Consider the following 27,884-nt stretch of genomic DNA (forward strand, 5'->3'; position numbering starts at 1 on the left):
GTTGTGGCTCCAACTTTGAGCAGATAAGCATTAGTTTCAGAGAATCCACCAACAGACTCCCATGCCTAGATGTATGATCTGAAGAGATCATGGACTGGGTCTTCTCTGATCACTAATCACTGTATGGATAGCTCAGCCTGTGACATTAGTTTTTTCCAAGGTGATAAACCCCAGAACAGCTGGATCTGGAGCTGGTGGCAAATTGAAGTTATTAAAAATTGATCTGTGTGGGACAATCTTCTTAGTGTCCCCCACCCCCTTAATCTATGTGGCCCAGACTCAATTCTCAGAGACAGAGTTAAGGTAATCTCCCAGGTGTTGGTCCCATCTGGCTAGGAGACCCCCTACCTGTCCTTAACTCTCCTCCTGAGTGTCATGGCATTAGTAGAGGACAGTTGAGCTCAGACACTTGTAGCCTCCCTTGCTTTCTGGATGGAAGAAGGCAGAATACAATTCCCTTATCTCCAAACTTTGTTGTGTTGATGTCAGCAAGTCCTTTGGGCTCCTTCTGGATTCCTGCCAGCATTTCGTATAAAGTGAAGAAAGGCAGGTCTAGGACATGGGTCACTAAGCAGAGGACTTCCTTGCCTTCCCTTGATACAGTCCATCTCTTGACCTTATTTCTTCACATACACCTATTCCAAGAACTCCAAACAGGAGTTCCCATTCTCTTCAGAAATCAACCTCAAAAAGAGTTGCCCATGCCCAGCCTCTGTGCCAGGTATTTGGAGGCTTCTGCAGAGTCAGAGGAGAGCCAGAAGCAGGGTATTGCTCCCAAAAGACAATTCCTGCTGGGTTGATTGAAACAAGTGGTTGGAAATTAAATCCTGTTGAAGAGATTAAATGTGCTGGGGTCACTTTAGCTGAAGCTTTTGTTCTCAGCAAGCCACTTCTCAAGACCCACTAAACACCATCCACCCATTCTTATGGCAGGGTTTGGGGACAGAGACTGTGTTCTTGGCTAGGAGCCCAGGAAGTATCCTGGGGGCAATTCAAACACATTGAGACTAAGGGAGCCCAGCTCTGTGCTGTCCCTGCTTTCAGAAAAAGAGCTAATCTTAAGTGGAGAGGGCTTCATAAAGGGGCATTACTTGTCCACTCTGTCCTCACCCAGATCCCCAAACCCTTCACTACCTCCCTAAATCTGCTGGAAAACAAGGAATCTAAGATAGGGTAGGTGACAAAAGAGAAGGGCAGAAAAGTTGAAAGGAAAAAGGAACAAAAGAGCAAGGAAGTCTTGAGAAACTGACCTGGTTCACTGTTTTTCTTATCTTCATGGATGGCCAAGAGGGTCATTATTAGATCAGGGAAGAAGGCCCCCTGGGAATGGATGATATCCAGACAGGGGGCCCTAAGTGAGAGTGGCATCCTGCTGGAACTTGAGGCAACAAAAAATTGTCTACAGCGCCTGTATCCGAGAACGGGTGGACTTTTCTCTGCATACTCTTCCCACTTGAAGCTGAGAGAAGCAGGGTGGAGACGGGGGACTGACTGGAACTGGCAGGAGGAACAAACAAAATAGGGGCTGACATGGAGAAACGAACAGGGAACCCAGAGGCATAACCCAGGCTCTGACTCCACCAGACAGTGCTGATGGTAGGGGAAGAGGGTGTCTGAAAATTGTGGGCGAGGTTTCCTCACAGTGGGGTCTCTGGCCCCGCTCTCTCTTGCACCCCAACATCGGTGGCTTGAGGTTTAGAGGTGGTGTTGCTGGGAGATGGTCTCCCTCCCTGCACTTTGCAGTTCACCCTTTCACCGGAGCCTCCCCCGAGCTGTAGAGGGTGGGGGGCGGAGGTAGGGGGAGCCAATCCCAGCAGCGCCAAAGAGGGGAGGCGGCAGTGACAGCCGCGGGGAGGGGGCGGGAGGAGAGAGGCGGATCGCTCCTGCTCAGAGCTCAGCTCCACTCTGCCTCTGGCTCTGCGCTCATTTGCCGCCCAAGCCTCCTGCTCCTGCCCCGGGACCCCCTAGGTTGGGCCTAGAACCCCTCTGGTCCCCAGACTAGCCCCCCAACCTTTGGCTCTCCCGGTCCCCAGCCCCAACGGTGCCCTAGGCCGCCAGGGGGCGCCGTGTGAGCGCCCTATCCCGGCCACCCGGCGCCCCCTCCCACAGCCCAGGCGGGAGTGGGGCGCCGGGGGCCATGCGGGGTCAGGGCCGCAAGGAGAGTTTGTCCGATTCCCGAGATCTGGACGGCTCTTACGACCAGCTCACGGGTGAGTCAGTGGCGCAGGGGTCACGGGAGGGAGGGTGGATTCCATCCCCCCAGACCCTTCCACCTCTCCTACCCTGACTTGCTCCATACCTGCTCTCTGCCCCATTCCCAGGCACTCTCCCAGCTGGTCTAGGCAACTGGATACTGGGGTTCGAAGCCTTGAGTTCCATAGGGGTGGAGGGACAAGTGGGGCAGGTGTGGAGAGGCAGCAGGTGTGGGCGTGTGTGACACAGGGCTGGGAGTGTGTCTGGAGTGGGAGGTGTTACGTGAGTGAGCGCTTATCATTCCTATGTGTGTCTGCTTTATGTATGTGTGTGTACCTCCCACAGCTGGTTGCCATGTGCCTTGGGCTTGGTGACAACCAGGGTGAGTGTGAGTGCATGTGGCAGTGCAATTTATGATCTTGTCTGATGTTTGAATGAGGCTATGTAGGACGCTGGTTGTACTTAAGTTGTTTTGACCATGTGTCTTTGTTGTATGTGCAACTATAGGCTTTGAGTGTATGATTCTATGTGAGGTGACATGTGACAACGTATTAGGGCTTCATTTACGGTGGTATGTCTCTTTATAAGACTATGGACTGTGAACCTCCTGGAATGAACAGTTGTTAAAGTGGGTTGTTGTATATTTTGTGATTGTGAGATTATGTGGATTATTTTAACATTTGGTGCTGATTGTGTAGTTTCATGTGTGATGGCTGCTGTGGGGCTCTCTGAATGTCCATGCCGTTACTTATCCTGCTGCCTCTCTGGCTTCCTGTAGCAGAAGGGAGTCTTTAGTGCACCTCACTGCTTCCCCAAGTTTCCTGCAAATAGCCCAGGTGGACCCAAGGAGAGATTCTAGTGTGCAGCTGCCCACACTCACACCCAGGTGTACCCTATGTTTCTAGCACCTGGCATCCATAGGGAGGCTTTGGTTAGTGCTGGATCAGCCCCCTCCCACCATTACTCAGATCACTCTTACAAATGAAAATCCTATAATCCCCAACAGCCCTTTGAGAAATTCACCAGAACCCCAGAGAAAACACATCCTCTTGCCTCCTTCCAGAACCAGGGATAGAAACTCTAGGCCTGGGAAGTGCTACATGTCCCCTCTTACATCTGCCAAAACCATTCGGCTGCCCAGACTTCTTTCTCACTTTGGGGAGTTATGTGAGACCAGGACATCTGTGCTTGTATGCATTCCTGGGTTTGGTAGGTAGATCCATGTGCTTGTGTAGGTGACTGTGTCACCTTGTGTACATTTCCATATATGTGTGTTTCTCTCATTGTGCAGCCTGTTTAAGAACTCCAACTGAGAATGGGAGGAGGGAGGCTGTTCCTTCTGAGCAGGGAGTTAGCGGGAAGCCATGATCCTTGTCCTTCCTTATGAGCTCAGATTAAGACCTTTAAATAGGAGGGAGGGAACTAGGATGTAATACCTTAAGGATAAGTAACTCCTCCGCTCTTTGGCCCTGGGGAGGACCTAGTTGTAATATCAAAACATCAGAGAAGGGGCATCCTTCACTTAGGCCCCAGAGTCAGACAATGACACATGTGCCTCTCCCAGATGTGCTTCAGATTTGGATGGCTCTGAAAGTTCAGCTATCCAGTTCTATTATGAACTCAGTTTCCACTGCCAGTTCAGGATCTTTGAGAATTGTAATGGCTCAAGACCCTCATTAACACATTAGGGTTTGTTTCATGCCTTGATTTTCCACTTTGGGTGGAGGTGGGGTGGAGGTGGGGAAGCACTTGGATTTGAAGGTTCACTGCCTTAGTTAGGTCAGTGTTAGTCAGCTTTTGCATAGCTGTGACCAAAACACCTGACAAAAACAACTCAGGGAGGAGAAGTTTATTTAGGGCTCACAGTTTCAGAGGTCTCAGTCCATAAACAGCTGACTCCATTCCTCTGGGCTTAAGGTTAGCAGCACATCATGGAGGGAAGAGCCCAGCTGAGGAAAATAGATCAGTTTATGGAAGGATGAGGAAGCAGAGAGGGGGAAAGGGCTGCAGACAAGATGTGCCCTTTCAGGGGACACCCCCAGTCACTCATCTTCAGGCATGCCCCAGTAGTCAGTCCATTCAAACTAGCATGGACTGAGTAGGTTACAGTCCTCATATAATTTAATAATGTCACCTCTGACTATTCCTGCATTAAGAGGAGTCTGGGGGGGATACCTCATATCCAAACCATAACAGTCTGTCAGGAATGGAAATGTACTATGTGACTTTCGCTCTCTGGCCCTCACTTTTCTCACCTGTACAGTAGGAATACTAGTTAGGCATGGTGGTTCATGCCTGTAATCCCAGCTGCTCAGGAGGTGAAGCAGGAGAATCACTGATTTGAGGCCAGTCTTGGCAACTCAGCAGGACCCTGTCTCAATAGTTAAAAGGCGGACAGGGCTGGGGACGTAGCTAGGTGGTAAAGTGCCCCCAGGTTTAAATCCCAGACTGCCAAAAAGGGGGTAGGACAACTTCCTGACTGCCTACTTGCCAGCCTCCCAAGAGAAATAAAAAAAAGATCAAATGCTGATGAGCCTCTAGAATCCTGTTAAGGTCATCAGCATCCTCATTGTAGAGCACTACACACATGACTTGAGAAGTAGAAATAGAACTACCAGGGGCCTTGCCTCTCAAAGGAAAGCTTATTATTTTTTGGTACCAGGAATTGAATCCGGGGAAGTTTAACCATTGAGCTACATCCCCAGCCCTTTTTATTTTGAGACCAGGTCTCAAGTTGCTGAGGCTGGCTTTGAACTTGTGATCCTCCTGCCTCAGCTTACCAAGTTTCTGGACTTACTTGTGTGCACCACTGCACTTGGCTTGAAGGAGGATTTATAATGAGTGTCAAATGAGTCGGGGACACTAATGTTAACCTTGACTGGTGGCTCTGAGTATTCCCTGCAGCCTGAAAGGAGACCTTGTCCGGGTGCTGAAGGCTCCAGGCCTCCTCTTTCCCAAAGGGATTTCCAGTAGGTATTCTTGAGATCAGATGTGGGAGTAGTCTCCTGTCCCCCTCCACATTATCCTGGCTGATCAGACTGCCAGAAGCGGCCCTAAACTTGTGCTTCAAGGCGTCTTGGGTACCCCCAATTGCCATCTTTCCCCATTCCTTCCCAAGCTCAGAACTGGGAGAACCTTTTTAGGGGGAAGAAAATCCGAGTTCTACCCCATATACCACCTAATACTTCCGGTCTTCTGGGTCCAGAGGAACCGTTTGGCAATGACGCAGAGTGGAAAAGTCTGCGATCAGCACAGCCCAGTCAGTGCCGAAGCAGATGCAGGACAGCAGAAAATGAGGAAAGAGTTGGGACCTGACCAGCCAGGTCTAAGCTCCTGGGCCTCTAGCCCTGAGTATCGTTCCCGGGAGTAGGGCGCCCCCGTGTGTCTTAGAGGAACCATGCTTGTGGAGTGGGAACTATATCCTGAGTGAGCAAGGTCTGGACAGAATTCAGAAGTAATTCTCTCCTCTTAAATGTAGGGTTTTTGGCCAGGCATGGTGGCGTATGCCTGTAATCCCAGTGACTCCGGAGGCTGAGGCAGGACGATTGAAAGTTTAAGGCCAGCCTCAGCAACTTTGCAAGACTCTGTCTCAAAATTTAAAATTGAAAAAAGAGCTGGGGACATAGCTCAGTGGTAAAGGGCCCCCGGGCTCAATCCCCAGTACCAATAATTAATTAATTAATTAATTAATTAATTAAGGGCTGGAGATGTAGCTCAGAGGTACAGTGCCCTTTAGTTAATCCCCAATACCTAAAAATAATGATTTCAATCCCCCTAAAAATGTGATCCCAGTCAGAGCATTGGGACTATATCTCTTCTGTAGGTTTTCCTAGGAGTTTGAAAGTATTTTAGGATCCTGGAAGGATTGCAAATTCGAGGCCAGCTTAGGCAACTTAGAAAAATCCTGTCCCAAAAAATAATAAAATAAAAGGGGTGGAGCTAGGGACGTAGTTCAGTGGTAGAGCTCCCCTGGGTTCAATCCCTAGTACCACATAATTTAAAAAAAAAAAATGGGAGTGAAGTCCTATTTGGATTTAGGTGCAAATACCAAGTGGATGCAAAGCCCTGCCATCTCCTCTTTACCTTCGGATAAACTCACCGGCCTCTCTCCTTCCTCCTGCTTTTTCTCCAGTTGGTTTAGGAAGTGTGGAAGTGTGGGGAGTTGCCATGACAACTCTGTTCTCTTACCCTTAGCAAAATGGGGGTTGGGGGGCACAGGAGGAGGAGGAGCTGAAAAGAGGCAATGAAAGGTCTATTCCCTGACCAGATCATTTTCCAAACCCTTGCATACCCGGCTTTCTTGCCAGGATTCCACAAAATGTTTCAAAAGAAGGTTATGGGGAGTTTGTACTGCCCCTCTGCCCTTACCTGCTCTAGGAACTTTGGGGGTGGGTCCTTCAAATGATGAGGCCAGCATTCTTCCCTAGCCAGGGGAAGGTGGGAAGAGTCCTAGGGTCCGAGAACCTCTGCCAGTCCAGTCCTCCTGCTCCGCCCACACAGAACCCACTTGGGTGGTGGCTGAGACGGCCCAGACCGCCCCCGGGCTTTGAGGGCGGAGCTTGGCCACAAAGCTCTCCTGCAGAACCATGAACCCCTGCCCCCGCAGGTGCCGGAGCCCGTTGGGGCAAGCAGCAAGATCCCTCTACCAGCTGGTGACTGGGTCCCTGTCCCCAGGTATGGTGAAGGGAAGGGAGCAGGCAGGCCTTCTCAAAAAGTGAAGTGAGATGAGAGTCTTATAGAAGTGGGGAGGATAAAGAGCACTCACAGAAATGGAGGGAGCGGGACCCCTCAAAGAAAAGGGTTTAAGGAGCAAGATCCCTGACAGAAGTGGAGCAATGGATAGGATTCCTTATGGAGCAGGAAAAAGAGATAGGGCTCTTCAAAGAAGAAAAGAGAAGGGGGCATCATGGTCCCTCATGGTGGTGGAGAGGACAGGGCTTCTTATTGAAGGTACTGGGGGAGGCTCAAGTAAGGGACAGGACACAGACATGCAAAAAGGAAGCTTGCAGCTGAGCTAGGGAAAAGTACATACAGCTCTTTATTGCATTGCTTAGGTTAAGGGAGCCTTAAGATGAAGGATCAATGAAAAAAAAAAAAAAAAAGAAAGAAAAAAAGCCTGAGATAGGACTAGAATATGAACTCAGTGAGCTCATGTATGACAGGATGGATAGACTTGTATGGCATGAAGATTGTCTATCCATGTTTTATCCATCTCTGGCAATCTGTATTAATGGGACGGTGCATTACTAAATTGTACATTGTTAAGGCTATGTGTCCCTGTGATTGTGATCACTGGGGCTGTGCATCCTGAGGTTACATATCCCTCGGATCACCTAGAGTGTTATGCTGTAGGGTTTGGTTGGGGGTTCCTGAATCACTAGGTTACTTGTACAGCTTTTATGAGGTTGTACATTGGTGTGACATTTGTGGAGTTTATGATGTATGGATTGTATCATATAGTCCTGCTGAGATTCGTGCACACTTCCACCTGGAAGTGGTCCACAGACAAGGTGTGCAAGTCCTATGAACCCAGAATCCCTTCTCTATTAGGCCTCAAAGAGACTGAAACAACCTGGCCCCATAGCATTTTAGGATCTGTAGTTCTCTAGCTCTCTCTATGGTTACCTACTTGAACCCTTCGAGTACAGGCAGGGTATATAGCCACTTCTTGCCATGTGCCCCCTGAAAGGAGGGGAGTTGGGGCTGAGCCAGAGACATGCTTAGAAGTCTCTTGGGGAGCATGCATCCCCCAAACCTCCTCCTTGGTCTTGTCTCCAGTGACAGATGGCTCCAGAGCCAGGCAGGGCCAGCTCTCAATCATTGCAGGCATGACTTCCAGGACCCAAAATAGCCCCAACGTCTTGGAAGGTCATTAATCACCTGATGCAGATGGGGGCTGCAGTGTCTTTTGATTTAGCTGGGGTTGGAGTGGGTTTGGGGGACTGAGAGAAGGGCTTTGGGGTCTTCACTGACTGGATAACATGGTATAGGGCCTAAACCAATCAGGAGTCTGGTGGGAAGCTCTGTTAGAAGTGTAGTGGTGTATTCCTGTAATTCAGCTACTAGGGAAGCTGAGGCAGTAGAATTGCAAGTTAGAGGTCAGCCTGGGCAGGTTAATGAGACCTTGTCTCAAAAAAAAAAAAATTCTAAAAAATTTTTAAATAGGGTTGTATATAGAGTGGATTCCTCCACAAGGCAATATTATTCCAGGTTTGTACTGTGGGAGGTAAACATCTAAATAATAGCAGTATCTTTGTGGTGAGATTTAAGGGACATGGGAAGGGCCAAACTAATGCTCTAAGACAGTTCTGCCTTAAGTTCTCATTGAAGTGTTTCCATTAAGATTTCACTCCCTTGGGTGAAGAAGAGCTAATGTCAGTGGCACAGAGCCCTAAAGACTTGAGAAGGCTCTGAGGGGGAAGGGAGAGCCTGAGAAACAACTTATTCTTTCACTTTTTTGTTTTGTTTTGTTTTTAATTTTACAGTACTGGGCATTGAACCTGGGTTCAATGCACTCTACCATTGAACTACATCCACAACCCTTTTTTAAAAATTTTTTAGAATTTTTTTTTTTTTTTTTTTTTGAGACAAGTTCTCATTAACCTGCCCAGGCTGACCTCTAACTTGCAATTCTACTGCCTCAGCTTCCCTAGTAGCTGAATTACAGGAATACACCACTACACTTCTAACAGAGCTTCCCACCAGACCCCTGATTGGTTTAGGCCCTTGAATCCCTATGCAGCTGGGTCGAGGTCTTTGAGAATTGAAAGTGGGGGAGCAAAAGAGGAAAAGGAGGGTCCCAGCCAGCACAGTGGCATGCACTTATCGTGTGCTTATAATAGTAGTTACTCAGGAGGATCCTAAATTTGAGGCTAGCCTCAGCAATTTGCAAGACCCTGACTCAAAATAAAAAGGGCTTGCTGGGCATGGTGGTGCTGTAATCCCAGGGACTTGGGAAGCTGAGACAGGAAGATCACAAGTTCGAGGCCAGCCTCAGCAATTTAGTGAGGCCCTGAGCAACTGAGCAAGACCTTGTCTCAAAATAAAAAGGACTGGGGATATAGCTCAGTGTTAAAGTGCCCTTGGGTTCAATCCTAATTATTAATCAATCAATAATAAATAAATAGAAATTTTTAAAAATTTAAAAGAACTACTCAAAAGGTACCTCTCCAAGTTTCTCTGGCCTCCCAGTTAGAAAGTTTTTTGTTTTTTTTTCTATAGCTCATTTCATACCTTGCCTAGGATAGTTTCTATCACAAAGTAGGCATAAAACAATTATTTTTAAATTAACAGATGCTTTATAGTTCTATTAAGGAGCAAGATCCCTGACAGAAGAGGAGCAAGGGATAGTAAGAGGTAGAACTGTTTGGTTCACCTTTGTTCCACACTTGGCATTCTATTTGTGTAAGTACAATTTTTTAACATCTTTACCCTCCAGGAGCTTGGGATTTAGTTAAGGAAACAGAACTGACCCAAAGAGATCTGGGTTCATATCTCTGCATTATTCCCTCTTATCTGGGTAATCTTTAGCAAGTTTTTCTTTTTCTGGCACTGGGAGTTGAACCCAGGGGCACTTTGCCACTGAGGTAAATCTTCAGCCTTTTCTATTTATTTATTTATTTTATTTTATTTGTGTGGTGCTAAGGATTAATTTATTTTTATGTGGTGCTGAGGATCAAACCCAGGGCCTCACACATGCTAGGCAAGTGCTCTACCACTAAACCATATCACCAATCCCCCCACTGTTTAATTTTTATTTTGAGACTGGATCTCTATGAGTTGCTGAGGCTGACCTTGAACTTGCAATTTTCCTGTTTCAGCCTCCTGAGTAGCTGGGATTACAAGTGTGGACCACTGCTCCAAGCTAAGTAAATGTCTTTATATCCCTGGGCCTCAGTTTACCTCATCAGTGAAATGGGCATAATACTATTCACTGCCTACCCATGTGGTAGTCATGAGACTTCATCAAGATAATAATGTTTGTGGGCCTGGCACAGTGACGCATGCCTGTAATCCCAGCTGCTTGGGAGGTGGAGGCAGGAGGATCACGAGTTCAAAGCCAGCCTCAGCAGTTTAGCTAGGTCCTAAGCAACTCAGTGAGACTCTGTCTCTAAATAAAATACAAAATTGGGCTGAGGATGTGGCTCAGTGTCCGAGTGCCCCTGAGTTCAATTCCCATACCAAAAAAATAAAAGAAAAAAAAGGATAATAATGTTTGTGGAAATGCTTTATAAATTGTCAAGAGCTATAGAAATATGGGGGAAGGGCAGTGTTATTTATAATGATAACACTTATTTAGCAGTTATTCCTTGCCAGGCATTATTACAACATCTTTTAATGCATTAGTTCATTTATTCCCCCCTGCAACCATTGAGGCACACAGAGGTAAAGCACTCAGTTAGCCAGGTGCAGAGGTGTACACCTATAACCTCAGCTACCTGGGAGGCTGAGGCAGGAGGATTCCAAGTTTAACGTCAGCCTCAGCAAAAGTGAGGCACTAAGCAATTCAGTGAAACCCTGTCTCTAAATATAAAATAGGGCTGGGGATGTGGCTCAGTGGCCATGAGTTCAATCCCCTGTGCCTCCACCAAAAATACTTAAGAATTTATTTATTTGTAGTACTGGGGGTCAAACCCAGGAGTGTTCTACCACTAAGCTATGTCCCTCAGCCCTTTTTAATTTTGAGACAGGGTCTCACTAAGTTTTCCAGGCTGGCCTTGAACTTGCAATCCTCCTGCCTCAGCCTCCTGAGTTACTGGGATTACAAGCATGTACCATTGCACCCATTTTCAAACTGAAAAATTTAAAAAGGACCAGGTATGTAGCTTGGTGGTAGAGCACTTGCCTAGCATGCATGTAGCCCTGGGTTTTATCCCCAGTACCATAAAAAAAGCTAGGTCCTCGTGAATTCAAGGACTCTGGCACCTTGCCTTATGCTACTAATTCCCATGCTACACCACCTCTGTTTACAGTTCCATCTAATTAACATTATAGAATTTAGTGCTGAGTTTTGAGGCTGAATTCTGTAGGAATTCAGGTAACTGATAGACCACTGTAGGCTGGAGGCTCTGAAAGGATCCTCTGAAAGAAAGAGGAATTTAAGCACCTCTAAAGGATAGATAAGAACTGTAGGAAGTAGGGGGCAGTGGAACCTGCCTGTAATCCCAGGGATTTAAGAGGCAGAGGCAGGAGTATCCCAAGTTCAAAGCCAGCCTCAGCAACTTAGTGAGGCCCTAAGTAACTTAGCAAGACTCTGTCTCAAAATAAAACAGGCTGGGGATGTAGCTCAGTGGTAAAGTGTCTCTGGGTTCAATCTCCAGCATCACTAATTAAAACAAAACAAAACACAACACAACACTATAGTATAGAGGGAAAGCAGAAAGGAGGGGCATCCCAGACAGACAGGAATAAAGACAGAGAGATAGAACTGAGTTCCGTGTGTTTGGGAGACAGTGAGGTGACTGAAACAAAGTGAAACAAAGGAATTTGTTAATGAAGGCAGAGGAAGGATATTAAATTCCAGGATGGAATTTGAAGAGAGGGAGAAATTTGCTGGTTACACAGAGTATGAGAATTGGCTCCACAACCTCAGAAGAGGTGGGCAAGCAGAGCACCAATCATGCAAGAGGCATACCTTCTTCCTGCATCTACCCTGCTACTTGGGGGAGTTGGGGAAGAGAAGGGATAAGATATGGTGTAAGATAGTCGCCTGACCCCAAGTGGTGGTCGTAGAGAACTGCAGACCAGTGAACCTCAACTGGAGCTGTAGAGACTGCCAGGCCACCACCTCCACAGTTAGGATTAGGACACACTCATTCCAGAACTAGATGAGAGGGAGGTCTCCCTCTGGGATCAATTCTCCTCAAAGGGATCTATCTCCTTGGTGGGCAAGCTTTCTAAGAAGAGAGCAAGTATATATGTAGTTTAAGAGTGTAAGCTCAGATCTGGTCAGACTGGATTAAAACTGAAGCTCTTGGGCTGGGGATGTGGCTCAAGCGGTAGCACGCTCGCCTGGCATGCATGCGGCCCGGGTTCGATCCTCAGCACCACGTACAAAGATTTTTTTTTTTTTTGAAAGAGAATTTTTTAATATTTATTTTTTAGTTTTCGGTGGACACAACATCTTTATTTTTTGTATGTGGTGCTGAGGATCGAACCCGGGCCGCACGCACGCCAGGCGAGCATGCTACCGCTTGAGCCACATCCCCAGCCCCTAAAACAAAGATGTTGCGTCCGCTGAAAACTAAAAAAATAAAAATAAAAATTCTCTCTCTCTCTCTCTCTCAAAAAAAAAAAAAAAACAAAAACTGAAGCTCTTATCTTAGAGATTTACTTAACCTTTGATTTAGCTTCACTGACATGGGGATCATAATACTGCCTTAATAGGTGTATTTAACAAGCTCAGTGTGATAACATCAGTAAGCATATAGCAGCACATCATCTAGCACTTAGTAAGTGCTCAATCACTGTCAGGCAGCAGTAGTAGTCATGATGTCAGGTGTTATTAACTCATGGGCCCTTGTCTTGAGGCTCACTGGCTCTGCAGGCTTCCCCCAGTCTTTTACATATACCTATATCACCAGAAAGGACCAAGGAAGAGAAGGGAGGGAATCCAGAGGATGGAGGTGAGAGGGCTCAGATCTCCTTCCTACCCTAGGCTTCTCCATCAACAATAACAGCAATTTCTGAAGAGCAGGAAGGGATTTGGCATCTCCTGGAAGGAAGAGAAGCACCCAGTCCCCTCTCTCCTCAAGAAACTTAGATCTCTTGGTCCCTAAGGCAGCTGCAATAAGTCCTCTCCAGAGAGGGTCATGAAGTGGATAAGCTGCCTTTTTCCTGGCCAGGATATTGGACCTAATCCTCCTTCCCTTGGGCCTCAGTTTCACTGTCTGAGGCCTGTGGGAAGAGAGTGCATCCCGCCTCAGTCTCCATGGCAACCGCAATCGATGTCAGTTGTGTCTGACATCCCGAGAGGTCACTGCCGCCTTCTCCACCTCCTTATATTCTCATATAGTCCATGTTAATACAATTACACAACTATAGACCCATTATACAACATAGCCATGCCTACCAAATTTCAGATCCACATCCTACAACTCTACTAAACACACCTTCCTGCATACATACTCAGAAATACTCCCACACATTCACACATGCATCCACAGACAGCCAGACCTCATACAAATGATACACAAAACACAAACTTTTGTGTAAGTGCACAGACACATGTATGAGGGGACACACATACTTCCATACCAACAAACCCAAAGAAAAACACCCATACACCTATAATATATTCTATCCCATACCACGAACTTGGGAGGGCCGGAGAGGGTCACTGTGCTTGTAGTCCTTGCTGTCAGTCAAGGTCTTGAAGCAGTTTGGCCTCTTTGAACATATCTTCTTGGGAGGTGACCCAGGTATCTGGGCATCTATCTATCACCCATATGCTGATTGTAGTTTCTGTAATACATGCACCCAGCTCTTCCCTGCCATCTTCCCTGCCCTATCCCTGTGGCCCAGAATGGTCACAGGGTGTTTGGGGGAAGCATTCTCAGGGACGGTGGCAGGTCACTGCCTCCCTCCTCTGGCCCAAATCCTTCACACCAGAAGTTCTCTGGGAGGTGGCCCCATGAAGAGGAAGAGGAAGAGGCGGCGGCTGTGGCTAGGAGGCTTGTAGGGCAGAGAGAGGGAGGGAGAGAGGGAGGAGACCCAGGGCGGGAGAACCGGAGGGAGGCTGCGGGTGATCCTACTCTGGCTGGGGAGCCTGAGGGGGAGGTGGCTTGAGGCTGCCTGCGGTGTGTCCCAGTCTCAGCCGGATAGGGGCCATGCCTGGGGCCCGCCATGAACCTCGAAGGGCTAGAGATGGTCGCCGTGCTTGTAGTCCTCGCTCTGTTTGTCAAGGTCCTGGAGCAGTTTGGCCTCTTCGAGCCTGTCTCCTTGGAAGGTAACCCAGGTGTCTGGGCATATCTGAACTGCTGGTTGGAGGATCAGCCACCCTGCAGTTTTGGGGAGGGCCTTGTGCCATCTTCATGACCTGGGGAAAGGGTGAGCAGGTGAGTGATGAGATTGGCAGCTGGGGAGGTAAAAGCACAGCCTGGGAGACAAGACAGCTGGGATAGATTAAGAGGGGGCCTTAAGGAGTTGATCTGGGGAAGGGGAGGAGGGGCTTTGGGAAAGTAATAAAGGGTGCAGCATGGGAGGACTGGGGTGTAAAGATGAGGTGAGGGGAATATGAAGGATACCAGGTGGGGAGGCAGGCAAGGGGTATATGGAGTAGAGGAGGAAATTTCTAAGGTTCCTGAGATAATACTAGATTTCTGGGGAGTCCCTTTTAGAGTTCAAGGATGTGGGTGACTCTCCATACCTCCATGTGGTATAGGTGTAGGTTACAGGGTGTGTATATGGACTCAGTGTGAGACATGGAATATGAGTGTGTGCTCATGTGTGTGAGCGAGGACATATGTGACTATGTGAGCCTGTGTATATGACAGATATATGATCACATGTGTCATGATAGGATTGGTGGCTTGTGTAATGGTGGATATGATCATGCCTAAGCTGGACAAGGCGAGTGGCTGAGCCTTTTTGGGTATAAGGCTAAATGAAGCTGTTCCCAATTCCCTGAGGATATGTTCAAGACTTGGAATTGGAGTGGGTTCTAGAGTCCCAGTTGCACCAGGGGAGGCAGGCAAGATAGGCAAGAACCATGATGGGGCTGGGGGTGGGAGCAGGGGCTATTGGTTAGACACCTGGGAGAACTGGAAAGATGTGAAGGAAGCTGGTGTCAGGAAGATTCATGAATTGCCTGCTCTAGGGTTCCTTCAGTAAGAGCACCCTTCATCCTCTGCTGTAGACTGGGAGTTAGACTTAGGAGACTGGTTTGAGCTGGTTCTCATTCATTATGGAAAAGATGAAATATGTGGCTCAGTGATAGTGCCTAGCCCTGGGTTTGATCCCCATTATCGCAAGGGAGGGAAAAAAGGGAAGAAACTGGCTCTAAGAAAATGCTTTAGACTACTTGGTGAGAAGAGAGGAAACAGCTGTGCCATGGAGCTGCACGGTTCTTGTGAAGAGAAGAGGGGAACAAAATTCTGAGGGAGATGGAAGAGACAGAAATGTTTCCCTCTCCACCTCCAGTAGCATTTTCCCTACTGATTTTGGAGTGGGACTCTTGGGAAGCTGCAATATCCTGTAGTCTAAAGGCAGAGGCTTTCTCTTCTACCTTTAAGGGAGCCTAGAGGAGATTAAGGCTTGAGAGTAGGCAGGGACCTAGTAGGCAAGGCAGGAGGAGAGCTCTGTACCTCACTCCCCACCCCACAGTCGGGTGACTACACCACCACAGGCCCCAGGCACAATCTGGCTTTGGGAAAACAGAGTCCAGGTTAATGGAACCCTGGGCTAGGGGCCAGGCCACCATCGATTCCCACACCCCGCCCCCACCAACCTGGCCCACTGCCTCCTTATCTCTCTATAGCTCCTGGAGTGGGTTGGGGAGGGAGAGAGATGAGGTTCAAAGAGGTGATAACCTCACACAGTTACCTACTGGTCTGGAGGGTAGAGTCTGGTGTGGGGGGGCGAGGTGGGTTGGGGTACTGGGATAGGGGAATGACTAAAGGAAGTTGGGCCCCTCCAGGAATGTACTGAGGCAGACTTTAGTCAGTGTGTCAGGTCCGGCAGGCTCTGGCCCAGGGATCTGGAGGTGTTTGCAGCTTGGAGACACAATAATGCTAAGGGTCCTCCTGGTGTACAATTAGAGCTATAAGATATATGCAGAAATAAAGGGTGGGGGGAGAAAGAGGAGCTATGATCATTGGGCCTTAAATAACCCCACAGGACACCAAAATATTGATCTCCAAGATTTTTTATTGCTTCAAAGTCCACTATCATTTTGCCTTCAAAGAGCAATCAACCATACTAGAAAGGACTGGGAAACAGCCACACTTAATGGTGTAAATATTAGATGATAAGGAACCCCCCTTCTCAGGAAGATTCTGGGTGCCTTGAAATAAGAAGTAACAGGACAGAAAAGTAGATGTACCCAGGACAGATGAAGCTTCTGTGGGTGAGGAGCAACCTTAGGTGTCTGTCTGCTATAGAGGATCTAGCTCACAATATGATATAGATATGTCATGGTATTCTTAACACACAGTGTTATGGTGTCCCAGGGTCATTGTGTGGTATTTTTGCTTTCTTAGTTTGGAGGATTGAATCTAGGGGTGCTTATATCCCCAACCCTTTTTATTTTTGTACAAGGCCTCACTAAGTTGCTGGCTGAGGTGGGCCTCGAACTTGTGGTCCTCCTGTCTCAGCCTCCCAAGTCGATCAAGCTGTCACTGGCACCTGTCTGACTTATCATTCTGTGTCCCTATACATGCATATTTGTGTATGTGTGTGTCTGAGAGAGGGAGGGAGAGAGTGAGAGAGAAAGGAAGAGAGAGAGATTCTACCTAGCAATCCTTAGGTTGGACATTACCCTGAGGTCCAGCTATGGCACTCAAGCCAAGGGCACTGGGTGAGCAAAGACACTGAGGCCAGTACGACCTCTCTCTTTGCTGCCTCATTGTCGCTGGGCCCTATCCCATTATATTAAGTACCCCAGCCTTGCTTGATGCACTCTGCATGCATGTGAGAACAAGTAGGCTTCCTAACACGGCCCCAATTATCCTTGCCCGCCTTCCGCCCCATTCATTCCTTTCCTAGCCCTCCTCCAGCCAGGCTTGACTTGTGACTGAAGGGGACAGGGAACGGAGGGAAAAGTGGAAGTTAACGTGCCTTCCTGGGGTCTTCTCTCTTCCTAGGCCACCCTCCAGGGCCCACTAAAAAAGCGCTGAAGCAGCGGTTCCTCAAGCTGCTGCCTTGCTGCGGGCCCCAAGCCCTGCCCTCAGTCAGTGAAAGCAAGTGCCTCTCCTGTGCTTCCGGGGGCGGGGCCCGAGCGTGTGGCATTGTGGTAGAGTGACGTTGGCGTGGCCAGTTCTGCTGGTGGGGTGGGAGTCGGAGTGGGGGCTGGCTGGTGTGCTTGATGAAGCTGGTATGTATGTATGTGGTGTCCCGAGTGCCTGTGAGCATCACTGGACTAAGAAATCGAGCGTTTGGGCATGACCAGAGTGGCAGGGCCCATGCCTAGGCCTACGTAGGCCTGGCCAGTGGAGGGGTGGGGACCAGGCCACTAAGCGGGTCTAAACCAGGCTTAGTGTTTGTGACTGTGTGGACTGCCTGTCACTGTGTATGTTTTGGGCTTAGCCATATATTTCGCCCGTGGCCACAACAGGATGGTTGCAGGTTTAGAGAGTGGAGATCGCCTTACTCCAGATGCCAGGATACTTGGGTTTTCTTTTATCCTTTTTTTTGTTGTTGTTGTTGTTGGGGGCGGGTGATGCAGGGACGCTCTACCATTGAGCAACATCCCCAGCCCTTTTTAGTTTTGAGAAGGGGTCTCCCTAAGTTGCCAAAGCTGGTCTCAAACTTGGAATCCTCCTGCCTTAACCTCCTGAGTCACTGGAATTACAGGCGTTTGCCACCGGCCCGGCAATACTTGGGTTTTCAGTCTTAGCCTGGTCCCCCAACTAAGTAACCTCGAGAGGACCTCTTGTCCCTAAGTCTCCCTGTGCCCACTTCAGAGGATCATACTGAATTTTGCAAGCTATGAAGTCCCGTTTTGTAGCTGTCATGATGTTTGATTCTGATAGGTCCTTTCACAGGGTAGGTTTGAAAACTAGGGACATGGTTGTGTGCATGGGATCCTTTTCGTGTATGTCTGCTCTTTACGTGTGCTTTTGCTGCGGGTTTGGGGTATGTGCATTGTATACAGGTCTGTGAGATTTGCTGTGTGTGAGAAGCGAGGTGAGTGTCTGCTTTGGGCCGGGTCTTCAGCTTTCTCGGTGACAGTTCACTCCCTTCAGCATTAGCCGCCCCAGCCTCCCTCCGCCCCCACAGACCCCGCCCGCTGGACCCAGGTGACTTACTCTCCTGGGGGGGGGGCGGGGGGCGGGACTTTGAGAGTGTGGGTGGGGGCATTTGCCTGGGGGCTGAACGTTTGTTAACAGGCGGGACTGAGGTGGGGCGGGAGATGGAGCCTGGGATGGGGTCTGGATGGAGATTGGCTGGAGCAGGGCGGAGCATGGCTCAGGCATGGCTGGGATGGGCACAGCGCAGTTGGGGGAGGGGAAGATCTGGGCTTGGCAAGGATGGGGTGGGGCACATCTGAGTTGGTCAAAAAAACGACCCGGAGCGCCCAGCCTCAGACACCGGCTTTCGAACCAGCTTTTCCCACTCCTCCCTCTCTGAAATGAAGATGCAGGTTGGGGTCTTCTTCTGCAACCAGGCATTAAAGGCCCAGAGTCAAGGGCTGAGTCCGACCCCAGTCTTTGGGGCCGGGCTGGGCCAGGCCTGGCTTTGGCTCGCTGATAAACGGACCAGCGTCTTCTCTTCTCGCGTGGATGTCCTCGGCTCTGGGTCCAGAGAACTGGCAGGCAGTCTTCGGCGCCGAAGATGGGACAGGGAGGAGGGTGTTGGGGTCGGTGATTTTGAAGAGCGGTTGTAGGGATTTCAGGGGGCCGGGCCTGAGGCGAGGCTGTCCCTCCCCCACCCCCCACCGCTCCCCACAGACAGCGTAGAGGATGAATTTGAACTGTCCACTGTGTGTCACCGACCAGAAGGTCTGGAGCAGCTGCAAGAGCAAACCAAGTTTACGCGCAAGGAGTTGCAGGTCCTGTACCGGGGCTTCAAGAACGTGAGTGAAGGCGAGGCCAATCTGGGTAAGGGGGGGAGCAGGAGGGCACCAGCTGATAGAAAGTAATGCCTAGATGCTTTGAGGTTGAGGGCTGTGGCCCCAGAGACCAACTTCTAGTCTGAAGTTTTGGCCTGGGGCCAAAATAGATGTACTCTGATCCCGTAGACTGGGATTTAGTTATATGCTTTTCATTTGTGCACTGGGGAAGAAGTCTTGCCTGCCATACCAAGATCCCCCTTGGAGGCATGATGACTTTTCCTTTCTGGAAGGCTGGCCATGGAGGGTGGAGAAAGGGCAGTGAAAAGAAAGTGGGTTTTGTTCCCTCAGTATGGTTCTCTCCTTCCTCCCAGGAATGTCCCAGCGGAATTGTCAATGAGGAGAACTTCAAGCAAATTTACTCCCAGTTCTTTCCTCAAGGAGGTGAGCAAACTAGGCCCAAGAGAAAGCAGCTGTTCTTTGTTATGCTGAGTGGGGAGAGAGGGTGCTGAAGGGCTGGGATTGCCTTGAAGGATTTGGGGAAGCTTCATAGAGGTAGGAAGTCCTCTCCCATCTGGAAGCCAGGCTCACTCACTTCCCCACATTTATCCTACAGACTCCAGCACTTACGCTACTTTTCTCTTCAATGCCTTCGACACCAACCATGATGGCTCTGTCAGTTTTGAGGTGAGCTGGGGAGGTAGGTCAGGGAAGCCTACTTCCTTGGGTTTACATATCAGAATCTCCAGGTCATATCCAAAGAAAGGATTGGGTGACGGGTACCCGAAGTCACAGTTCTTCTCTACTCCCTTCTTAGGACTTTGTTGCTGGTTTGTCGGTGATTCTTCGGGGAACCATAGATGACAGGTTGAATTGGGCCTTCAACCTGTATGACCTCAACAAAGATGGCTGTATCACCAAGGAGGTGCAGGGCAACTGAAGGGTTATGTGGGAGTGGGTTGTGGGGTACAAAGGGCCATGGGAAGAAAACTACCTATATATATATATCACCAGCAAGAGGGTAAAATCTACATAGGCCATCAGCCTCTTGGTTTGGAGTCTGGAGGCTCTGAGGAGGGATCTTCTTCTCTTTTGGCCTAACAGGAAATGCTTGACATCATGAAGTCCATTTATGACATGATGGGCAAGTACACATACCCTGCACTCCGAGAGGAGGCCCCAAGGGAACACGTGGAGAGCTTCTTCCAGGTGCCTGGGACTGGGTAGGCTGGAGGGCCGGAGTGAAGGGAAGGAGACCAGGGACCAACACGGGAACTTACCTGAATTCTGCATGCCTTTCTCCTGCCATCCCTATTGTTCTCCCTGCCCGACCACCTTCTTGTAGAAGATGGACAGAAACAAGGATGGTGTGGTGACCATTGAGGAATTCATTGAATCTTGTCAAAAGGTACAGGCCCTGCCCTCTACATTTCCCTGGTCTGGACTCAGGGCCTGAATCAGTGATGTATGAATAATTTACTTTGGCCGGGCACAGTGGTGCATGCCTGTAATCCCAGTGGCTCCCAGGAGGCTGAGACAGGAGGATCATGAGTTCAAAGCCAGCTTCAGCAAAAGCAAGATTCTAAGCAACTCAGTGAGACCTTGTCTCTAAATAAAATACAAAATAGGGCTGGGGATATGGCTCAGTGGTTGAGTGTCCCTGAGTTCAATCCCCAGTACCAAAAAAAAAAAAAAAAAAAAAAAGTTTCTTTGGTCAGAGTACCTCCTCCCTATCTCACCCCCACCATTCCCCAATCCTGTTCCTTCATGATAAGGGATGTCTTATCCCTTCCCCATCTCTATCTGGGTATCTCCCTCCTCTCTGCCTCTGAATGTTCCCATCTCTAATTCAGTGTCCTTCTTCCTGACAATCTCTCTTTTTTCTCTCTTTCTCTCCTTCTCTCCAATCTGCTTTACTCACACCATGGCCACAGGATGAGAACATCATGAGGTCCATGCAGCTCTTTGACAATGTCATCTAGCTCCCCAGAAGAGGGAGTTAGTGTGTCCTGGGGGCACCATGCTCTAGTCCCTAGTTCAGGCAGACCTCACCCTTCTCTTCCCAGGTCTATCCTCATCCAAGCCCTACCCTGCGGGCTATAGGGATCGAAAAGCTTGGGGCTTCGGTAGTCTAGAACCCTGGATTTGAAGGGGCCAGATAGTGGGCAAAGTACATCTGGTGGGTGTTCCCAACTCCCAACAGCTTTTACCCCCTTTTTGCCTGACACCCAGTGCTGAGGGTGCCTCTGCTATTGGAAATGAATGATTGCCCACCTCCCACCCCAATTCTAAGAAACCACAACACTAGACAGAATGTTTCCTGCTATGGTGCTTCCCCATCCCTGATCTCACAAACACTTCCCCTAAGACTCCCTTCTGAGAGAATGCTCTGTCCTTGGCGTACTGGCTGGCTTTTCATATCGCCTTTGAGAGCCTTGTGGGAGGGAAACAGAATATAAGGGAGAAATCTTGGTCCTGAGCCAGTGGTTTGTTCCTAGTATCTGACTGGAGTGAAGAACAGAAAGACCATGGAAGAGCATTAGAGCTCAGGCATGTTGGGCTAAAGCTTCAAGTCACACAGTGTGCTACTCCAGGCCACTAGCATTTCCAAAGTTTTCAGAAGGCCTTATGTCCCAGAAATTTTCCATACCCTTCCAGTATCATAGGAGAGCTTGGGAACCAGATATCTGGCTTATCCCTGAAATTCCTTCCTCTCCCCTCTTCCTGCTTGTATGGTAGTAGTGGTAGGGATTGTGGGTGGGAGATGTCTTAGTTGATGCGTAACAAAGTTTCAGCTTGCTCTTCCTGCTCATTGCCTGTTATGATGGCTGTGACTTGAGTTTTCACCTGCCATATCCTCTAAATTTGGAGGCATGGAGTGAATCAGGGACTTTCCTGAACATGGATCCCATCACCCCTCCCAGTGGATGCCTTAGAGGGAGAACGAAGGAGGAAGGCAGGCATAATATTTGAACCCAGTGGGGGGGGGGGGGCATATATTAGAACCTTTGATCAACCAGGCTGCACCCCAAACCCTTATCTAGTCTCCTTAACTCCCTGAATCTCCTCTCCCTCTACTCAGCCCACCCAGAGATGCCATTTAGCACACTGAGAGTGCAGGGACTATAGGACCCAGGTTGTCCCACCTCATCATCAGCACTCCTGCCATGCTGCTACTCCATAATATATCTGCTTGTCCCATTCAGCTCACCCTCCCAGTCAGCCAGAATCTGAGGGGAAGGGCCCCCAGGGACCTCCCTGTCCCATCAGACACTGCTGACTGCTTTGCATTTTTGACTCTTCTGTATATTTTGTAAAATAACAAATACACCAGATCCAATAAAACACAATGGCTATGCATAGGCTGCTGTCTCTGCCTTTTTGTCCTTCCTACCCCACAAATACTGCCTGATCCAAAACTCATGTGCCTGCAGCCTTTTATATCCCCAAGAAAGGGCTGGGGGTATAGCTTAGTGGTAGAGTGCTTCCTTAGCACGTGTGAGGCACTGGGTTCAATCCTCAGCACCACATAAAATAAAATAATAGTATTGTGTCCATCTGTAACTTAAAAAAAAAAAAAGATCCCCAAGAAAGTGCCTGTCTTTGAGTCCAGCCATGCATTGGCAGGAGACCAAGACTCAGATTCTGGAATAGGTGGAAACCCACCTGACCTTAGGTCCCTACAGGACTCTCCCATATCCTGCAAGGGGACAAGGAAGGACAAGATGTTGATGACTCAAAGAATATGCCAAGAAAGCTGTGCTTTGGCAGACATTTAGAATTTCTGATTTCTAAGAATTTCTAATTTACAAATGTAGTTAATCACAAAGTGCTTGAGGGGAATTCCCTTGAATTAGTTTATTATTTTCCTTTTTTTTTTTTTTTTTCTTTTTTCAGTGCTGGGGGTTGAATTCAGTGTTCCACAAATCACAAATACTAGGTAAGTGCTCTACCATTAAGCTACATTCCAAGCCCTTCAGTGTTTAAGAGCTTTAGCCAAGTGAATTGGCACACACCTGTAATCCTCGCTACTTGGGAAGCTGAGGCTTACAAGCTAAGGATTGCCAAGTTTGAGACCAGCCTCAACAATTTAGCAAGATCCTGTCTCAAAATAAAAACTAAAAATGGCTGGTGATGGCCAGGTGTGGTGGCGCACGCCTATAATCCCAGTGGCTCAGGAGACTGAGACAGGAGGATTGCAAGTTCAGTCAGCAAAAGCAAGTTGCTAAGCAACTCAGTGAGACTCTGTGTCTAAGTAAAATATAAAATAAGGTCGGGAATGTGGCTTAGTAGTTGAGTGCCTCTGAGCAGCTTTGCTCAAGTACTGCCCCCCCCCCCCAAAAAAAAAAAAGACTGGGGATGTATTTCAGTAGTAGAGAGCACCCCTGGGTTCAATCTCCAGTACTGAAAAACTTTTTTTTTTCAGTCTTGTTCCTCTCCTTCACTCTCTTTCCACCTGTTTTATTAGTCCTCCAGTTCCACCACTGATGATCTCTTCCCTAGTCTAAGCCACCATAATCACTCACCTAAGTTACTAATTATTAATCCATATGAAGTAGCTCTTTCTTGTTGCATTTACTATTCATCCTATCACTAGATTTCCCCCCTTAAAACATTTATCACAGACTCTTCCTGTGTAAGAACCCTGTTAGTCAGCTTTTTGTTGCTGTGACAAAATACCTGAGAAGAAACAACTTAGGAATAAACATTTATTTTTGGCTCACAGTTTTAGAGGTTTCAGTTCATGGTTGGCTGGTTCTGTTCCATTCATTCTGGGCCTGCAGTGAGGTGTTATATTGTGGGAAGATGAGCAAAGCTGCTCACCTCATGACATCCAGGAAGCAGAGGAGGTGGGGAGAAGGGGCCAGAGACAAGACATAGTCCCCAAGGACACCCCCCACACACACACCAAGGATCTACTCCTTTAACTGTGTTCCACCTCCTACAGGTTCCACCACCAAAAAATGCCATCAAATTAGAAATCCACTGATGAGATCAGAGCCCTCATGATCCAATCACTTGCCCAAAGCTCTTCCTCTGAACATTGCTGCACTGGGGATTAATCCTTCAACCCATGAGCCTTTGGGGGGACATTCTAGATCCAAACCATAACATACTGAATTTGTTATTGTCAGTTTCTCCAACCAAAATGTAAACGGTGGGGCAGGGCCCTGTCTCTCTTTCCACATTTATTAAGGAGCTACTAAGCACTGATTAGGAGCAGAGGGAGAGGTGTGATGTGGAAAGAAAATGTAAAGCAATTGTATAGCAAGAAGTACTCTTAAAGTTAGGAGCAGGGGGAGAAGTGTGATGTGGAAAGAAATGTGTAGCAATTGTGTAACAAGAACCCTTCAAGTTTGAAACAGAATGTTGATATTTTGGAGCACAGGATCTAGAGTCTGGACTGTGGAGAATAGATGAAACTGACTACTGACTTTCTGCCAGTTGTGACAGTGTGAAGTATGAAACAAAGAGGAAAAAAAAAATGTCATGAGACTAAGAGCTAGGGTCAACTAGAATGACAGTGAGTTCTCCAAGGGACAACAATATCCAGTGAAACTGCTTATGATCCCCAGCTGGCCTCACAGGAGGTCCCCTAAGAAAATGCCTGCTCTGTGTTTGATTTATCAGTACATAAACTAAAATTGGATTGATATAGACAAGATTAGGTTGGCCCTTGTGTAAGTTTGTGAAATGTTCCATATTGAAAATAATTCTTGCTTCAGGACTAAAAAGAAGGAAGACTGTAACAGTCCCTGGAGCTACAGTACTGTTTTAATAGGAGAAGGAGGTATTTATTCCTTACAAGTTGGAACATTTCTCAACCCACACAGATGTGAAATGCATTATGATAGGACTATAGCTCTGGGAGCATACAGTAAAGGGAACTTGCTGAACTAGAGTTCAGGGAAGGTTTCTTCATAAAATGTTGATGCTGAAGCTCAAGGGATCCCATGCCTCCTCACTCACTGTGTTAGCTTTCCAAAATACCTGACAAGAACAACTTAGAAAACCAAAGGTTTATTTTATTTTTTGGTACCAGGGTTTTAAACTCAGGGGCACTTGACCACTTAGCCTCTTCCCCAGCCCTATTTTGTATTTTATTTAGAGACAGGATTCTCACTGAATTGCTTAGCACCTGGCCATTGCTGAGGCTGGCTTTGAATTTGTGATCCTCCCATCTCAGCCTCCTGAGCCATTGGGATTATAGGCATGCCCCACTGCGCTGGGCCCAAAGTTTTATTTTGAACTCATGGTTTCAGTCCACGGTTGGGAAGCGCCTTTGCTCTGGAGGAATAGCATGGTGTTAGAAAGGCACTCTACTAATGGCATTGAGAAAGTAGTGAGGGGTGGGAAGAGAGCCAGGGACAAGATATAATCCAAGGACACCACCCCCCCCACTAACCTACTTCCTCCAGCTCCCCCACCTGCCTACAATTATCACCCAGTAGTCCAAATTATTAACCAATAAAATTCATTAATCTATTGATGAGGTTATAGCCCGCATGATCTAGTCATTGCTTAAAAACCTCACCTCTGAACCATGTTGTGTGAATATGAGATTTGGGGGAGAACATTAAAAATCTAAACCATAACACACATTCACTGGGTACTCCCCATTTCCAAACAAACCAGTCCTTTCAAGCCTTCCCTACTTTTAGACTCTGTTGTTTCACTTGCCTAGAGTGCTGACTTCTCTTACTACCTATTCTAGCTAATTTGTACTCATCCTTTATAATCCAGCTCAGAAATAAAGCCATGGGGTAAGGGTTCTTCAGTAGTAAAGTAACTGCCTAGTAAACCCAAGGGCTGGAGTTCAATCCCCCAGCACAGCCAAAAGGGAACCACATTCACAGCCTCTCCCCAAAGTAGGAGTTAGTTATTACCTTTTCTGACTTCCTGAAACACTTGGGTACATCATGAAGGAATTCTGTGTGTACTTGCTTGCCTATCACCATACTGTGAGCTCATAGTGGCCCGTGAGCCCAGGCCCAGGCAAGCGAAATCGGTGCCTGCTGCGTGAAGGAATGAACGAATGCATTGCATCGTTAAATGGAGTTAGCTTCCAAAGTGGATAGGGAAAAATGATTCAAGGCAGAGGGGTGAGCTGAACTCCTTGGAATGGTGTCGTCACAGAACCGAGCCAGGTCAGGCGAATGTAATTAGCCAAACTATTACAAGAATCTCCATAGAAAGTAGGTCAGTTCCTTCCTGTCTCTTTAAGAACCAGAGGCTTCGTTTCCGCGCTTGCGCTTTGAGAGAGTAAACTCCTTTCCTTTACACCCACCCCGCTTCGCCTAATTGCCCCAAAAGGCGGTAGCCTCCTCCCATACTCCCCTTCTACTGGTGGAGTAATGGTCCGTCCCAAGGTGTCGGGCTCTTTCTGGAGGGTGGCAAGCATAAATGGTACATTCCACCGCCTGCATTCTCCGCGTTTCCTATGTTCTATTTCCCCCTACTGAATGAAACGTAATAGGCTGGCCCCAAAGAAGGAGGGAGAGGGGGGCTGAGAGGACCGGTCTGAGCCGGTCTGCGGCGCAGGCGCAGTGCGGATAAACAGGAAGCGGGTCCTAGAGGCAGCGGCAGAGTAGAACTAGGGGCTTCGGGGGCAGCAGCGGAAAGACTTAAGATTATTAAGAGGGCAGCAGACACCGAGAACGAGAAGAGGAGCCTTGGCCATCGGCTTCCAGTGAACGAGAAGTCGCGGTTTCGCTCTCTTCTCTGCTTAGGTTTTCGGCTTCCCAGCTTAGGCTAAGGCAGCGGCTGACAAAGGGCTCGCGCCGGTGCCGCCGCCCTTCTCATCCGGGCAATCGGGCCCCTGCGGAGAGGGAGGGGGAAGGGCTGAGGGGGAGGGGAAGGAGCCGGAGGGGCGCGCGCTTGGAGCTTAGGCCCTCTCCAGGGTTCCAGTCCCGTGGCCCAACGGACGGAAGCCGAAGAGGACCTGCAGAGGTGGCGGCGGCCGGTGGCAGGAGGATGGTGCAGAAGGAGAGCCAGGCGGCGCTGGAGGAGCGGGAGAATGAACTCAGTTCTAACCCAGCCGCCTCTGCGGGCGCATCGTTGGAGCCGCCGGCAGCTCCAACCCCTGGGGAAGACAACCCAGGAACCGGGGCTGGGGGAGCGGCAGTTACCGGGGCGGCAGGAGGGGCTCGGAGGTTCTTGTGTGGCGTGGTGGAAGGTGAGCGTTTCTTCCCGTCACGCCCCGGTATTAATATGTTATCTCCTCAGGAAGGGAATGGGGGGGGGTTCGGGGGGCTCTAAAAGGCTGTTACTCCCTTGGGTCCGAAACTTGGTCCTGTTAAAATGAAGGGTGGGGAGGTGAGGCGGTGGACTAATTTTCCCTTCTCACGTCCTTAAACGGCGTCCGATTCCCCTCTGGCTACTAACGTGCCTAACCCCACCCGGTTTGGGCGTGGAGCCAGGCCGACTCCCGAGGAGGCGGTGGTAAAGAGCCTGCTGTTAGGCTCTGAGTTATACCTCTTTATACATTGGGATCTTTCTGTAGAGTCGTCTGTTTTTTAATGGAAAAATATGTATGAAGCCGGGAGCGGTGGCGCACTCCTGTAATCCCAAGACTCGGGAGACCTAGGCAGGTATATCAAGTTGTAGGTCAGCGTCAGCACCCCTGTCTCCATTAAAAAAAAAAAAAAAAAGTGTCCCCGTCCTATCCTTTGGTTGGGGGGGGGGGACCCACACAGACGTGCTTGTTGTGCTTCTTAAGTGAAGAGTAGCGTAGTTGGCCATTGGTGTTTTTTTTGGGGGGGGGGGTGGTATCCGAGATTGAACTCGGGCATTTGACCACAGAGCCACATCCCCAGCCCTATTTTTTGTATTTTATTTAGAAATAGAGTCTCACTGAGTTGCTTAGCGCCTCACTTTCGCTAAGCCTGGCTTTGAACTCGCAATCCTCCTGCCTCAGCCTCCTAAGGCTTATAGTATTTAACAGTTACCTATCGTTTTAGATTTTTTGCTGGCCAGCAAACTA

General features: G+C 48.5%; 2 protein-coding genes across 5 annotated transcripts in view; both read left to right on the forward strand.

Annotated features, from left to right (window-relative positions):
• Positions 1 to 1,915: 1,915 nt before the first annotated feature.
• Positions 1,916 to 22,261, forward strand: Kcnip2 (potassium voltage-gated channel interacting protein 2). Of its 4 annotated transcripts, none has more exons than XM_027930427.2 (8): positions 1,916 to 2,210; positions 18,801 to 18,925; positions 19,276 to 19,345; positions 19,518 to 19,588; positions 19,719 to 19,826; positions 20,006 to 20,110; positions 20,247 to 20,309; positions 20,836 to 22,261. In XM_027930427.2, the coding sequence occupies exons 1-8, from the start codon at positions 2,138 to 2,140 to the stop codon at positions 20,881 to 20,883; spliced, it is 663 nt and encodes a 220-aa protein (XP_027786228.1). In that variant the 5' UTR covers positions 1,916 to 2,137; the 3' UTR covers positions 20,884 to 22,261. The 4 variants fall into 4 exon arrangements, with proteins under 4 accessions (XP_027786228.1, XP_071467073.1, XP_071467070.1 ...); XM_071610972.1 differs by lacking the exon at positions 1,916 to 2,210 and adding an exon at positions 3,903 to 6,867; XM_071610969.1 differs by lacking the exon at positions 1,916 to 2,210 and adding an exon at positions 13,899 to 14,140 and having other exon boundaries at positions 20,397 to 22,261.
• A 4,278-nt stretch (positions 22,262 to 26,539) lies between these two features.
• The window catches only part of Oga (O-GlcNAcase), a 33,267-nt gene continuing 31,922 nt past the window's right edge, over positions 26,540 to 27,884 (forward strand). The window contains exon 1 of the mRNA XM_027930170.3: positions 26,540 to 27,077. Coding sequence (XP_027785971.2) covers positions 26,876 to 27,077 — 202 coding nt within the window. The 5' untranslated portion in view covers positions 26,540 to 26,875. The remainder of the gene's footprint in view (positions 27,078 to 27,884) is intronic.

This window comes from Marmota flaviventris, chromosome 4, assembly GCF_047511675.1.
Source record: "Marmota flaviventris isolate mMarFla1 chromosome 4, mMarFla1.hap1, whole genome shotgun sequence".
Lineage (NCBI taxonomy): Eukaryota > Metazoa > Chordata > Mammalia > Rodentia > Sciuridae > Marmota > Marmota flaviventris.